This window comes from Augochlora pura, chromosome 7, assembly GCF_028453695.1.
Source record: "Augochlora pura isolate Apur16 chromosome 7, APUR_v2.2.1, whole genome shotgun sequence".
NCBI classification, from domain to species: Eukaryota; Metazoa; Arthropoda; class Insecta; order Hymenoptera; family Halictidae; genus Augochlora; species Augochlora pura.
The window spans coordinates 25,625,318-25,639,763 of record NC_135778.1 but is presented as its reverse complement, the minus strand read 5'-3'; the positions used below and the strand labels follow the sequence as shown (position 1 = coordinate 25,639,763).

The 14,446-nt window shown below is 36.8% G+C and overlaps 1 protein-coding gene across 2 annotated transcripts; it reads left to right on the top strand.

Moving 5' to 3' along the window:
- The first annotated feature begins 5,237 nt into the window (after positions 1–5,237).
- Positions 5,238–14,060, top strand: Scap (SREBP cleavage activating protein). Of its 2 annotated transcripts, none has more exons than XM_078185781.1 (13): positions 5,238–6,030; positions 6,503–6,686; positions 6,768–7,001; positions 7,076–7,256; positions 7,328–7,473; positions 7,557–8,652; positions 8,738–9,011; positions 9,087–10,144; positions 10,217–10,376; positions 10,444–10,627; positions 10,694–10,833; positions 10,959–11,170; positions 11,278–14,060. In XM_078185781.1, exons 2-13 carry the CDS (start codon positions 6,571–6,573, stop codon positions 11,455–11,457), a joined length of 3,981 nt encoding a protein of 1,326 aa, XP_078041907.1. In that variant the 5' UTR covers positions 5,238–6,030; positions 6,503–6,570; the 3' UTR covers positions 11,458–14,060. The 2 variants fall into 2 exon arrangements, with proteins under 2 accessions (XP_078041907.1, XP_078041908.1); XM_078185782.1 differs by lacking the exon at positions 5,238–6,030 and adding an exon at positions 6,058–6,412.
- Positions 14,061–14,446: the final 386 nt, after the last annotated feature.

Here is a 14,446-nt window from a genome sequence, read left to right as displayed (position 1 = left end):
TCGATTGTCATGATTCATCGATTCTCCTTCGCGGAAGTAGCAGATATGTTTGGCGGTCATCAGTTTTGTAGTTCAAAAGGACACTTGATAAATAGCGATTGTGGCGATTATTTTTCAAATATTACACAATTATTTTTGTCTAATTTTTTCACAAAGTTTTTATCACAAATACATCGCCGTTTAATAATAATGAACTCTCCGTGTTTCCGTGATCGTATCTCTCTTCTGATGATTTGAACACCATCTCTAGAAAATAATCTCGGCATCCAACGTCAAGATTCCAGGCTAGAGAAAGTTTCCATAGATATATGACGGTTTCTGGTCATTATTTGAACTCGAGCTGTTTAATGTCCTCATATTTATTATTAAATATTTGCTCGTTCCTCTCAGTTGTCTCAAAGAAATTACTTTTTTGTCTCAAACTTTCGAGATCTCTCAGAATTTGTCTATTATGCAATTAACTTTGAACTTAAAAGAGGTTTAGAGATAAAAGATATTGTTATCGCTTAATTGCTCCTTTTGTTAACAGTGAACTGAAGAAAAGATTATGTGCAATGGTTTATTTTACCAAAAGTAAAAATAATAAATATTGTTTTACGGTTTTATTTTGTTAAAAGTGAATGTATTAAGAAACATTGCTCAATAATTAATTTTATTAAAAATAAATTTAATAAGAGATATTGCAACAATGTGCAATGTTTTCCCCGTTTTCTCTCGGCGTTCCTTTAACATTTTTCAACATATCATTCGAACAAATACATTTCTCTGAAATTTGTTCAATGGGCTCGATTTTTCATTAAAAAACTGCACAAATTTCGTCTGTAGAATATTTTTCTGGCTGTCATAGTTTTCGAAATATTCAACATTATAGTTCAGGGGTGATTTCCACCCTCTGGACGCAGACAAAATAGCCGGCGGTTTAAGCACGCGCAAATAATTTTTGCAAGGCAGGTTTCCTAGCGACCTCGCATCACGATTCATGATCCACAGACAATTAATTGATGATTCATACAGAAAAATTGCGCCTACATGTCATGAAGTACACGCGTGATATACGAAAACCGTATCTACGGTTCCCAAGGAGTGGCCGATAACCTTCACACACAAGTTTCTTCGATTAGGTTAACTCTCACGGTTTGTGGTACTTAGAAATTTTCCACGTAGTCGAAAAAATCAACTTCAAACGTCTTGCTAGACTAGAAAAATCGTCCGTGTATGCAAAATCGATTAATAAATGCAGGAATTTCGCGACACGAGATGCTTAAGCACGAAAGAGTGATTAGAATTTGAAAAAAAAAGTTAAAACCATTCGAGTAGCGATCTAAAAATAGTCGAAATTTATGAAAAGAATCCTGAATAAGGTGAGATCGATTGTATTTGTCTCCATTCATCAGATATAAAGAATTCGTCGGGTTTAAAGGAGGCATTCCGAACGAGTAGGCAGACCAACAGAAATAACCGAGTAACCACGTTGGATCTCATGCACTCGCTTTTAGAGGAGTCTCACATACATAAGGCGAGGCACACAGGGTTGCGCGAAGAAGTCTTTGCTCTCTTTGTGGTTGTATCGCTTGGCTTGCGTTTCATTCGGCTTGACTTGAACGCGGTAATTTCCACGCAAGGTCACGGTTTTCGAGTCAACGACAGGAAATGTAAATCGATAACAAGTGGAAGTGGGACAGGAAAATTTCTCGGAGCATATGAGACTACAGTATGCTATCACTGACTCATTATCAGTGGGAAACGATTGCGATCTATTACCGGAGAAGTAGTGTCAGTGCATTTTTATGAAATTCCGTTTGTGCAAAGACAAAATTTTCCTTCGTAGAATAGGGTTAATTGTTAGCTCAAGATTGGAACAGAAGCGCCATTTTTACGGTAATTACTTGTACAAATATTAATTGTTTGTAAACAGTTTAAAAACTATTTATGATCTAATATTTATTAAAATGAACCTGAAAAATAATACAACTAATATTGTTTCGGTGTTTATTAATACCAATTATATTAAATAGTGTACTGAAACATAAATTAATTAATTACTATTTGTTTTTAAAAAATTGAAGAACTTCAACAATTTCTTTCCACAAATTTTACTTGAACTTATTAATTATTGAATCTCTATTAAGTACTGTTCGTTTTGAAATAATATATTGGAAGTACATTTTTTCTATGGTCCGCATTATGTATTTACTGATTATTATTTGTTTTATATGAAAGATCATGAGTCACCAATCGTACAAATACTGCACGGTATTCTTAACAAAGATCAAAAATTTCCGCAAGTTAAATAAAAATTCCAGTGGCTAATAATAAAGCTTAATTTGACTGAGCAAACGATTTGAATGAAGTAACATGCGTTGTAATTATACGTTTTGTGACGCAGTAGCTATAACAATGACTTTTCCCGCGTTAATTAACTTTTAATTTGATCAACCGTGTCTCTCTAGTTCTTTTCATCTTTATTACATTCGTTTCTACTGACGTCAAAACTGCCTTGGTAATCACATTAGATCGTTAATAATATTCCACAGCTTATACCATATTGATAAAAATGCTTGTAGAAAGTTTAAATTATGAAATTAAAAGATCGACAAAAATAGTTAAAATATAATTTATTCAAATATTTTTATGTCAGTTACGAAAACAAAACGAAACCTCTGAATTGTTTCAAGTCAGTTGAATTTCGTACTAAACTATTTTTGTTTTCTCGACTGACATCTATGCACACGTTTAATATCATTTAATGAGACACAAATTTCCCTGCAAGATGCATTATGCATAATTGACAGAGTAGTCCAAAGTAGCTAAATGTAAAGAACGACCGTGGTTTACCCCATACGCATTTTAACATGCAGTTACAAAATTCAAAAGTCGATTCTTGTCGCATCGAAACTGGAATTTCATGTTTTCTGTTATCATCTTCATTAGACGCTTCTATTAATTGCTCGTATAATTTACATAATGTTCGTTTATCAACAGTGCAAGCATACAATCATTACGGAACTAATAGGAACAGTTTTCGTTTCCAACAAAAATTGAATGTTGCACGGAACTACCGCCAATTTTGTACATTTCTCATACAAACTCCGATGAGATTGGAAACCATGTATAAACATGGTTACATAAATCCATCCAATATTTCTCAATGGGGAAATGTAAACTTGTTTTTTAAGTAAATACTTCCAGAAGAAAATCTCAAAAGTTACCTAACTTTTAACAGAATTTCATTAGCACTGCTTGACATCCACAGCAAACATCTCGAAGTCAGAAAAAGCGTTTTACATAAACCTGTAATGCAATGTTTCTTTTCATCGGGAGGTAATTGCTGTTCGCGACATTGACGTATTCTACGCTTTCGTGAACAAATTATGGGCTAGGTTTTCCACGTACGATCCCTTTATCGAAGTTTCGATCTAGTCCGATAAACTATAAGAAATACCACGGCCAGTTTCGAAACGCTCTTCTCGATTATCACTCGGAGTAAAATTATTTACTTTTCGCATTTATACCTACTTTAGTATCATTTCTGGTTAAATCGTTTCATTTCATTATTGAAATAAGGAATTAATGAGAAAAGGTCGAGAAGGTAATACACCTCTTAACTGTTTCTTCACTACAAATGTCATATTATTAGCGTTTTATTACTCAAAAGGTGTAGCTTTTGCACAAGAATATAATTAAACATGCGCGGTTATTTATAACTTTATTTTTTAATGCAACAACATGCTTCTTAATGCAGTTCTTCTAAAAAAGTTAATTAAACGTGTGAAAATTTTAATTAATTGTCACAAACTAGATGATTATTAAATAACAATAGAATTTATGCTCTGAGTTCAAATGATCTCATGCTAAGAATGTTAAGAAAAGAAACTTCATGGTTTGAATTAGGCCTTCGTTTGGATCAACTTCAACGCCGAGATACGAAATACAATACTCTTTATGATTACGATATCTTGACTAATAACATGATATGGTCACTCGAGGATTCCTAGAAATACGGACCTAACTCAGAACGCGACTTTTGGAAACTCAAACATTCGCGACCTTTTTCAATAAAAACGACGACGGCGATTAACCCTTTTAGTACCGGCGAAAAGAACGTGCCTAAGCGAAGAATACCGGTCCGAATCGACGAATTTGCAGAGGTTTGCGAAAATGCTCGTAAAAACGAAAGTAGAAGTGATATTTACAAAATATAAAAAGCAGCATATTCGGAAATAAAGGGAGAATAAAACGATACGAATTGTGTTTCATTATTTGTTGAAAATCATAAGAATAACATAAACATAAGACATAACAAAAATCGTACAAAAGTGATTACTCTCTTTCAAATGATAATTGCACATAAAAAATGTCATCATTTGGTCATAGCTCTATATACATCATTTAGTATAATGTATAGACATTGCATTTTGCAATCATTTGCAATACAATAGCAGAAGACGGATAACAAAACGGAAGGATAACGCTATGATGCACGGCAAGCGTCAGACAGATCTACTACACAAGTGGATCGTGCAGCTGGTAATACGTCACTAAAAAAAATATAAGTGTTATTATAGATATTTATAGTTAGTTTTCTGGCCACTAAAAATATGTAATGTCACCCACATTGAAACAAATGTTGGTGATCAAGATCAGAATGATGCTCTAGGCATTGTCGTTGTGGCGACGACATGTAATATTTCCTTACTTTTACTTACACAAGCAATTTATTAGCATTGATGCATTACTAATGCATATACCATGCAACCCTTTATTGCAATTGGAATACTCTGCTAACTATCATAAACATCGTAAAAATTGCGATTACGGTCCAGAGAAAATATCCCGTGTCGACGAATATCCGAGGGATATCCCGGGTCCCGTTTCTATCTTATCGCTCTAACATATACAGACCCGCGGCACTAATCAACATAAAATATAACAAAAAGTTAAATCTAATAACCATTTTTTCACTTGTGTTGCATCGAATATGAACCATTTTAACATTTTATAAAGTTATTTTGAAACACAGACCTCTTGTGATGAGTACAATAAGGCTCCAACGGAGGCGCGACGATATATCGTCGTTGGTATTTTTGGCAAGTGCACCGAACGACGATATATCGTCGTTCGGTACTAAAAGGGTTAAACAACTTGTTTAACCATCTGCGATCAATCTTTCGTTTTAGTGATAGAATAAAGCTATTTGAAACGGTACTAAAATAGCCAGAACAGAGAAAAGCCGCAAAATCATAGCCTGCACAGGATTTAGCGGTTTATTTGAAAAGGTCGAAGAAACGAGACGAGGAATGATCAAGAAAAATCAACCGCCACGTGAAAAATCTTAAAGGGAACGGCACGGCGCAGAGTCGCATGACATTCATGCCACCTGACGATTGGTCGTGACACGGAGGCTCGTCCGGACCGTTTAAAAATAAATTAGCACCGCGCGTAGTGTCGCGCGAGTTAAATTGAAACCGGCCAGTGCACTCGGGGAATTTACGTCGGGCGCTCGATTGCTCCGTGTCGAAGTCGTGTTTCTATCGTCGCCGGCAGTCGTCGGGAGCTCTCAATTGCTAGTGTGCTGCTGGTTTGTCCGTGCTCGTTAGAGGAATGACGCGCGATCGGTAGCACGTGTGAGTGATCGATGCCTGTTTCACGGCTGTCGTTGGTCGTCGGATCCAGTCAGATCAATTCCCACTGTTATCTAAGCGTGAATGTGCGCGGCGAAAGGTCGAACCTAACCTAGAAAAACGAGCCGCGCGTAGACTATTGCCTAGTTCACGAACTCGTTTCATGCACCAAGTTTGTTGTTCCGTTCCAAGGGTCGCGAGTGGTGGATGCCTTTTGTTTCGTGCCCCTTAAATCGGCGCGTACTGGAGGAATTCCTGTGAAAGTGTGTGACAACCGTGACGATGCTTATTTAACAGTGACCGTGTCAACCCTAGGAAACTCGTCGGTTACTCTGACGTGTCTCGTGGCACCACGATGTAAAGTGGGACCAGGGCTACCTGAGGGATGATATAATTAGTGCGCGCACACGTAAGTTGCGTTTGAATCTGTAGATTTAGCCGGAGGCGTCCGCGACGCGCGTTTCTCCGTTGCATCGCCGTATCATCGTTCCTTTTATTGTCGTTGGTTGCGTCATTAATTCACGCGAACACGAACGCGCGTATTACGTCGTAACCCCGCACCTCTCGCTGATTCTCTTTCTAACGAAAATACAGACTGAATGATGTGTCAGTTGCGTAACTTCACTGATAAGTACGCGAAAAACTCCTGGATGTTTTACCCGATTCTGTGTAACCTTTGTTCTGTGTCTACAAAAAGAAATCTGGTCGTACATACGATCAATGCCGAGTATACGTGCTCGAGCCAGCATGCGTTCCGGTTTATCAAACACAATTGGATTCATCTTTGACCGGTATTCCACCTTGATTTGATTCATACAACTCACTCCCTGGCAGAGCACAGCTCTTGGGTCAGTGTACAGAGTTTTCTGAACTGTTCGTAGGTCAATCACCAAGCAATATGTTTATCTGCATGCTGTGAGACACGACAATGAAACAGCCTTAAGGTGAAATGTTCCGTAGTCTGCCAGATAGGGTGGCTGGGCTGTACTATTCTCACGGCCTGGTCTGCTCTTCGCATCCTATTGCTATTATTTCACTGGCAATCTCCATAATGTTATTATGTTGGTTAGTAGAATTTGAAATTTGATTATATGGAGAATGGAGGGAAAAAACATTGTTGAGAATGAAAAATTGTTTTCTGCTTAGCTATCCTTTGGTTAATTTGCCGATGCCTGGCAATGCGCCAAGGACTATAATCAATCATACATTTGTACCTGAAAACAATACAGAAACCTCTGTATTCTATGTGCAACAAGTGGTGTTAAGAACAGGAGTAATTCCATGGACAGAAGAGTTAACTCTGATGGATGCATTCCGGGGTCCACTTTATGAAGTTTTTAATCTACTAGAGATTATACAAAATTATCAGCATCCAGAAACGTAAGTTTTATACATAATCTTGAGTGTAATGTTTAATGATTTTTTGTTTCATTTTTCTTTCACTTATCTTGTAGATTAAAAACACTTGGCCAAGTTTGTTTACACATTGAAGCTGTTAAAAAAAGAAATGATAAAAAACCAGAGGTGTTGCCAGAATATAACTGTCTTGTTCTTTCACCTGCAAATCTGTGGCAAAGAAGCATTGAGTTATACGCACAGGATACAAATCTACTAAATACAATATATTCATATCAGGTACAGATATTTTGATTATAATACTTTACATATGCTTGAAGGAAAATAATAAAACGAATTTTATATTATAGAATTTACAGAAAGGTAAAGTAAGCTTGGCTGAAATAATGTTTGGAATGAACCTTAAAGAAACTGGTATAAAACGGTATCCAATTCGTCTTCGACAAAGAATATTGCAATATGCAGTAACTATTTTCTTAAGAGACTATGATCATAAGTGAGTAATTCATTTTGGAATTTCTTATTATTTATTGCCACTTCTTTTTTCGGAGATTTCAAATTATTTATTTTAATTTTTAGGTTTATTGAGGGATTACACCACAGATTGAAAAATTATTATCACCTTCATCAAACAAAAGGAGATAATGCAACATATATACCGACAGATGAAACCTTACACATTTTATATCCTGGAGAGTTCAATTACAGTGATTTTTTCCCGTTAATGATGACTTTCAATGCCTTATTCTTTTATGTTTATTTTTCTGTGAGGAAAATAGAATTGATAAAGTCAAAAATTGGGATAGCATTTAGCGCAACTGTTACAGTAATAGGTTCACTGTCCATGACTGTGGGTGTATGCTTTTTTTTTGGCTTAACATTAAGTTTAAGTGGAAAGGAGGTATTTCCATATCTGGTGATTATCGTAGGGCTAGAAAATGTATTGGTATTAACCAAAAGTGTTGTGAGCACTCCAGCACACTTGGATGTGAAAATACGAGTTGCTCAGGCTTTGTCCAAAGAGGGTTGGTCCATTACCAAGAATCTACTTACAGAAGTGACGATACTGACAATTGGTTTGTTCACCTTTGTACCAGCTATACAAGAGTTTTGCATATTTGCCATTGTCGGGCTAGTCAATGATTTCTTTCTCCAAATGGTCTTTTTCTCGACCATTCTCGCGATCGACATTAAACGCACAGAGCTTTCTAGCGAAAGCTCTAAATTCCATATGCCACATATTCCCACTATGCGCAAGCAACAGTTTACGACAACCATAACGAACAGAAAGCCGAACATTTTCCGATCGAAATCACACCCGAGACTAAATGGCTTGTCTAATGGCCCAACGAATGTGATAGCTCCTAACACGCAGAATACTCATACATTGGGCAAGATTCCAAAACGTTTGCGAATAGTACATTTCTGGGCGAGGACAAGAATATTTCAACGTGCCTTTATGGTATGGATGGTAGTCTGGATCAGTATGATTGTTTACAATTCCGGCATCGTTGAACATGTCATACATTTAAGTGACACATTGAAATCAGATTCTGAGATTGATGGCTACACATTAGACAAACCTCAATCACTCAATAACTACATCGAATTAAACACAATGAAACCATTATCAATGCCTTCTGCCACCATTGCCCCAGATCATTTAAATAGACAGGTAACATGACTCAAATATATTAATACATATGTATATATGTTAGGGATATATTACTTTAAATTCATTAAATACTGTTATACAACAGGGTGATCTAACTAATAACGTTACGGAAGAGTTAAACAAACTGAAACCAGTGGACTTTCCGCCTTGGAATCGTTTATCATTTTATCACTGGTCTTCAGTTCTCTCTATGTATAATATTTCTGCGGCCGGTGGACGAATAACTATACTACCAACAGTAAAATTATCTCATGCTGTGAGTCCACAATTGGTTAAACAAATTAGCAATCCCAATGATGTGCAACATTTCCAGTGGCACAATCTCGCAACCGCGGCTCTTGATCCATTAGATTTCTCAGGTGAGTACTGTTGTTAGAATTAAAATGATTCAATCCTCAAATGTGAAAGCTGAATAAATCCTGTAATTGTTATAGACATGGAGCTACCAAGCAGATCTGAGAGTAGAGGTTTTAACGCGGATGCGCCATTCATTCCGTCGAGCCCCATGGAGATCTTCTTGGCCGCAGTGCTTTGCCTTATTAGCGTTGTGGTTGTTGCTTATACTATGGTCGTTCTTTATAGATGTATCTGTTCAAGAAATTATGCTGAATGGAGGGCCAGCTGGCATCAACCAGAGAAAGCTCATGATTCCTCGACACAGCTAGTTCTAGAGGCTTTGCCATTGGTACTTGAAGGGCACTCGCAAGAAGTCGAGTGCATTGCCACAGACAGTAACACCATTGCTAGCACTTGCTTAGCTGGCCACATACGAGTCTGGGATGCGACTTCCGGTGAACAGCTGGCTCATGTAGATAGGAAACAGTTCTTCAGTAGTCCCAAAAAGAATTTGAGCCAAGCAGCAACAGACGTAGATGAATTAATGTCAGATTACGAAAGTGGCTCGCCTCCTTCAAGAGGGGAAATGGAAGGTACTAACTCGTTTGGACTTTACTCGGCGGTCAACTACAGGAAATCGTCACCAGGTTTATGCAACATGCAAAGGGGACATGCTAACAGTGTTAGTAAGAGACACTCGATGGGAAACACATCAGAGTATGAGTATCAGACGAACGAATACAACCTAGAGAAGAAAATACATCTGCGCAGAAGTTTGGATAATGCTTATGATATTCCTGATCTGAAGTCAGCAATCAACATCAAATTTTCTTCAATGAAACATACAACTTCAACGCAACAGAACTACGAGCAAGGATATGACTTTGGAGATCAGTATAAATATCTTTTTGAAAAACATAATAGGTCTATAGACGAATTGCAGAAGTCAGAAAGTGCAGAGCAATTGTGTATGCGTAATAGTAGATTGAATACATCTCACTTAGTAGGTAGCGCGTCTTCATTAAGTACAGATAAAACTGTACAATATTCACAAGTGTCCCCTATTTGGTGTATGGATTACCAAGAAAACTTGATAGTAGTGGGTTGCGCGAACGGAAGTTTAGAATTTTGGGAAGGTACCACGGGTAGGTTTAAAGTAAGTAACAATTTGAAGTTGATCTCGACATGATTAGTATTTCAGAGAGATTGAAAACAATTAACATTTCAGTGTTTGTTCGATGACGGATCCGGGTTTGGTATATCCGCAGTCAAGTTCATCGGTAGCCGAGTTGTAGCTGCTAAATTGAATGGTTCCGTTGATTTTTTGCAACTGGAGAGTTACAGCGAGGGCCAACAAATTGATTGGGGTTTTACTTCGTACAGAAGAAGTATGTTTATTTGCAAGTGCATTATCATATCATCCGCTCTTCGTGTTACACCGTCTTCTTTTTATAGCTCACGTTAGAACGGGAAGTGCTGGCTCACCTATGGATATAAATAACATCATGCAATCCGAAGAAGACCTTCGTTGCATAAAAATTAGTTCTCATAGAGTGCATCAACAAGCAATAACTGTGCTTGACAGCGAGGGTGGTCGTGTTTTGACCGGTAGTCAAGATCACACTCTCAAAGTGTATAGGTACATGCCCATGTTTCCTGTCGTTATTTTAATTGCGACATCATCTCATATTATTTTATGCCCTAGGTTAGAGGATCAGTTGCCATTATATACACTTCACGGACACTGTGGGCCCATATCCTGTCTTTTTATCGATAGAATGAGTCCAATGACATCCGGTAGCGGATCTCAAGATGGTTTACTATGCGTTTGGGATCTCTTGACTGGTACGAATTCTATTAAAACATGTAAACAAACTTGTTAAAGTTTACAAAAGTAGCAAAACTGGACTAATTGTTAGTATATAAACTAACATTATAAGACTTTCCATCTTTTTTCTTTGTCAATGTAGGAACATGCATGTACAGTATACAGGCCCATGATGGTGCCGTGGCAGCTATTACGTGCTCTGTGTCCTATGTAATAAGCATTGGAACTGATGAAAGGCTGTGTGTCTGGGAAAGGTTTCAGGGACACTTATTACATACTCTTCCAGCACACAGATCAGCGTATAGTTTACAGTTAGTCATGTTAACGCATCATCTACTCATCACTAGTAATCAGGTACGTAACTATCCTCTTATTATTTCAAACTTTTATTTCAAGTGTATTCATTGGAAGCTTACGTCACCGTAGAATTCTATGATAATCTATGACTTGTAAACTTTCAGGGGTCGTTAGTAGTTTGGGACGTAAGGACAGGAGAACCTGTGCGTGAAGTGAGGCTGGGTCACAAGGATAGTTGTATTTTCGTGAAACAAATGTTAGCGTTAAGGGACAGCGTAGTCTGCGACTTCGGGCGACAGTTACGGATAATTAGGTTCCCATTGGTCTCTGACAAGCTAGACTAAGATCTGTATATGCACTTTGTACATAGCTGTTTTTTCTTTTTTGTTCTCCTCGTTTTTTTCCTTATTTAATATTTGAGCGAAGTGTTCCGCGTTTCGCCTCGGGATAGAAATTTTTACACGACGTATACATTTTATATTTGAAACGGTTGTATACAATTTTAATAAGAATGTTTTATATGTACGACTATGTAATGGTCACGCCTTAATATTTATACTCCATTGAGACAGTGAGTATATGTAAGTGTAGACTGCGCTTGTCCTTGACAATGGGAACATATAGTTTTTAATCAGTTTGCGAGCAAATTGTTTATGTGAGTACGGATGCTGGAACGCACTATAAAAATGGAGAATATAATGTTGAGGACAGTAGCAGAGAATACTGGGGACGATAGTTTTCGATAATCCGAGTCGTCTTGGTGTCTCTGTTCAATGTCTTGGATGTATGGCTGTGTTACATTCGGAAGCATCCGATTATCTTTTCGCGACGCGATTCAGGAACATCAATTTCCTGAAAGATTTAAAGGACAACTCGGTATGCTTCGGTCAATTTTATGATAGATAGAAGCTGCATTTGTTGAGCCGGTGCTGTCCTGTAAAACACGGAGGTGCTGGATTTTCACTTCTGTGTTGTAAAGCCAAGTACATTAGCGATGTTAAATAACTTTGACTTGTACGAGGATAATTAGTAGTTAGAATTTCAATGAGCAATGTACGTGCCTGGTGTATCAGTTTGTATCGATGTATGTCAATGAACGTTTTACATTTATTGTATAGTAAAAATGTTTCCGTACACGCATCATTTCGTTACACCTGTAACGGTTTAAGAGTGCCTTTATACCAGTCCCTATTTAGCGGAACTAAATAGGGAAGTGTCGCAGTAAAGGACTATAAGCATACATTGAAGGAAGGGATCTCAGTCTTCTAACACGTAGGAAGTTCTACGTAATTTAGAAGGAGACTCAAATTTACAGTACGCTAAATGTTCTATCGTTTAGAACGTTGATCTTTAGCCACGGGTGAATCATACAATTCAAGTTCATTCGCGTAAGACTTGTTTGTACTGTTAAGTTTAACACTTGCATTCGAAACTTCACAGTTTGTCACCTTCCGTACTAAACGCTTAGTCTTGTTTAGCTTTAGCAGCGGTCTATTTTTGTAAGGATAATCGTTGCTCCTCATCGAGCGAACTTTGGGTCCTATTTTATATGTGTAATTGTAGTAAGACTTACGAGTGTGTATAATGTACATTTTCGTTTCACGACACATCGACGAATGAGTGGAATGTGCAGAGTTTTGATTATGTCCACGCGAGAAGCTACGTAGAATTAAATTGTTGAAGAGTGTCTAATGTCACGCTGAGGAGCTTCCTAATAATTAGCTGGATTCGAATCAAAAAGGATATTCGAATGAAAATTTGAATTGATTTGATATTATCGTATTTGAAGATTAGTGTACGGTTTGATTACACCCATACTTTCTACGCTTCCAATGATGTGATATAGTAGTAGAACAGCTTCCAACGAAACAATGCAATTTCTGACGATTCATCAAAGGAAAGGAGACTAGACTTGCCATTAACATTTTAGCTTCTCAATATGGGTCCAAAGGGGTGTGAAGAGTTTGTACATAGATATGTCCTGTTAATCTTAGGGTGCTCCTCTTGCGATAAAAATTTAATATGAGTGTTGCGAAATGAATGTTACGACATAGTGATCTATATGCCTTTAGACTGAATTGTAAGACGATTTGTATCGACAAGTCTCTTTTATTTTCTGATACCCTGTTCGAGGTAACTAGTGCTCGCGATCACGATCATGATCTATTTATATATATTTATATGTATATATACATATACATATACATATATTTTTCTTAACCAAAGTTCTAAATCACATCAGGTCGTGACACGCTTGTGTGAATAGCAGTTAACTGACGAAAGAAAGCATCTAAAAAAAAAAGGAGAATTAGAGAAAGAAAATGAGGAAAACAGTAAGTGCTTCTAACGGCGCAGCTGGTTGGCTAATTTAGGAGTCCGTGTGATTTTTATATTTATTTAATTAATTTACTAAGTGCAAATCTGTCGTACACCAGATATATCATCCTTAATAAATTCTCACATTTACTAAATCTTCATTTCTTTTTGCTTTTTAGTTAACATAAACAGAACTTGCGATATTTTGCGTCCTCTCCTCATCTCCTAGCGAAGATTAAAACGGAAAGAATACTGATGGAAGGTAATGGTTACAGTTACAAGTTAATTGTTGATAATTTAAAAAATTCTATCAAGCCCAGAGAGTGTCTTAGCAGATGGAAGTCGATAATGAGAATCAACAATGTTTTAGATTAGTAAAATATTCCTATAGGATCATGTTTCAATGGAAGATAGAACGATGGGAATTGTTTGATTAATGCGAAGATAACAGATCAATGGAAGATATATCAGATATAGTATAATTCCATGATTAGGCGTCGTGCGTAATGGACAATGCAAATTTTAATCTTTTATAAGACAGCAACGTAAAATCCTCTAATCCCCAGATAGAGTACCATATTTTCTAATTAATATTTTCTATACATATATGTAACAGTAATGGCATTATAGACAAAATATACGACTAGTTTTGTTCAACAAATCTAATCATTATTAATTAAGAATATATAACATAAAGATGTCATTATATATAACATACATATAGAATAATAAATTGTTATTATGTGCTTGTAAAAGTACATCAAATAATAATGGTATAGTGGAACATTTACTATATTAATTATCTATTTCTCGATTTATCTAGGCTGGATTTATCATTCCTATAAAATCCTTATTAATTTCGACCTTTATAGTAGCATAATTTTTTTAAAGAAAATTGCGGATGCTTCAAAATGCATTGGGAGAGGTGCTTATTAAATACAGCACTCTTGAAAATGATCGATCATGTTATAGTCATCCAAGGATGACAATATGTACTTGCTCAAAGCAGACAGCATG

What these genes read in the sequence shown, in the direction of transcription:
- Scap (XM_078185781.1), top strand. Translation starts at nt 6,571, where the DNA reads ATGTTCCGTAGTCTGCCAGATAGGGTGGCTGGGCTGTACTATTCTCAC. An exon ending in TTAAGAGACTATGATCATAA is followed by an intron (nt 7,474 to 7,556) that starts GTGAGTAATTCA and finishes TTTAATTTTTAG; the next exon opens with GTTTATTGAGGGATTACACC. An exon ending in CAGATCATTTAAATAGACAG is followed by an intron (nt 8,653 to 8,737) that starts GTAACATGACTC and finishes GTTATACAACAG; the next exon opens with GGTGATCTAACTAATAACGT.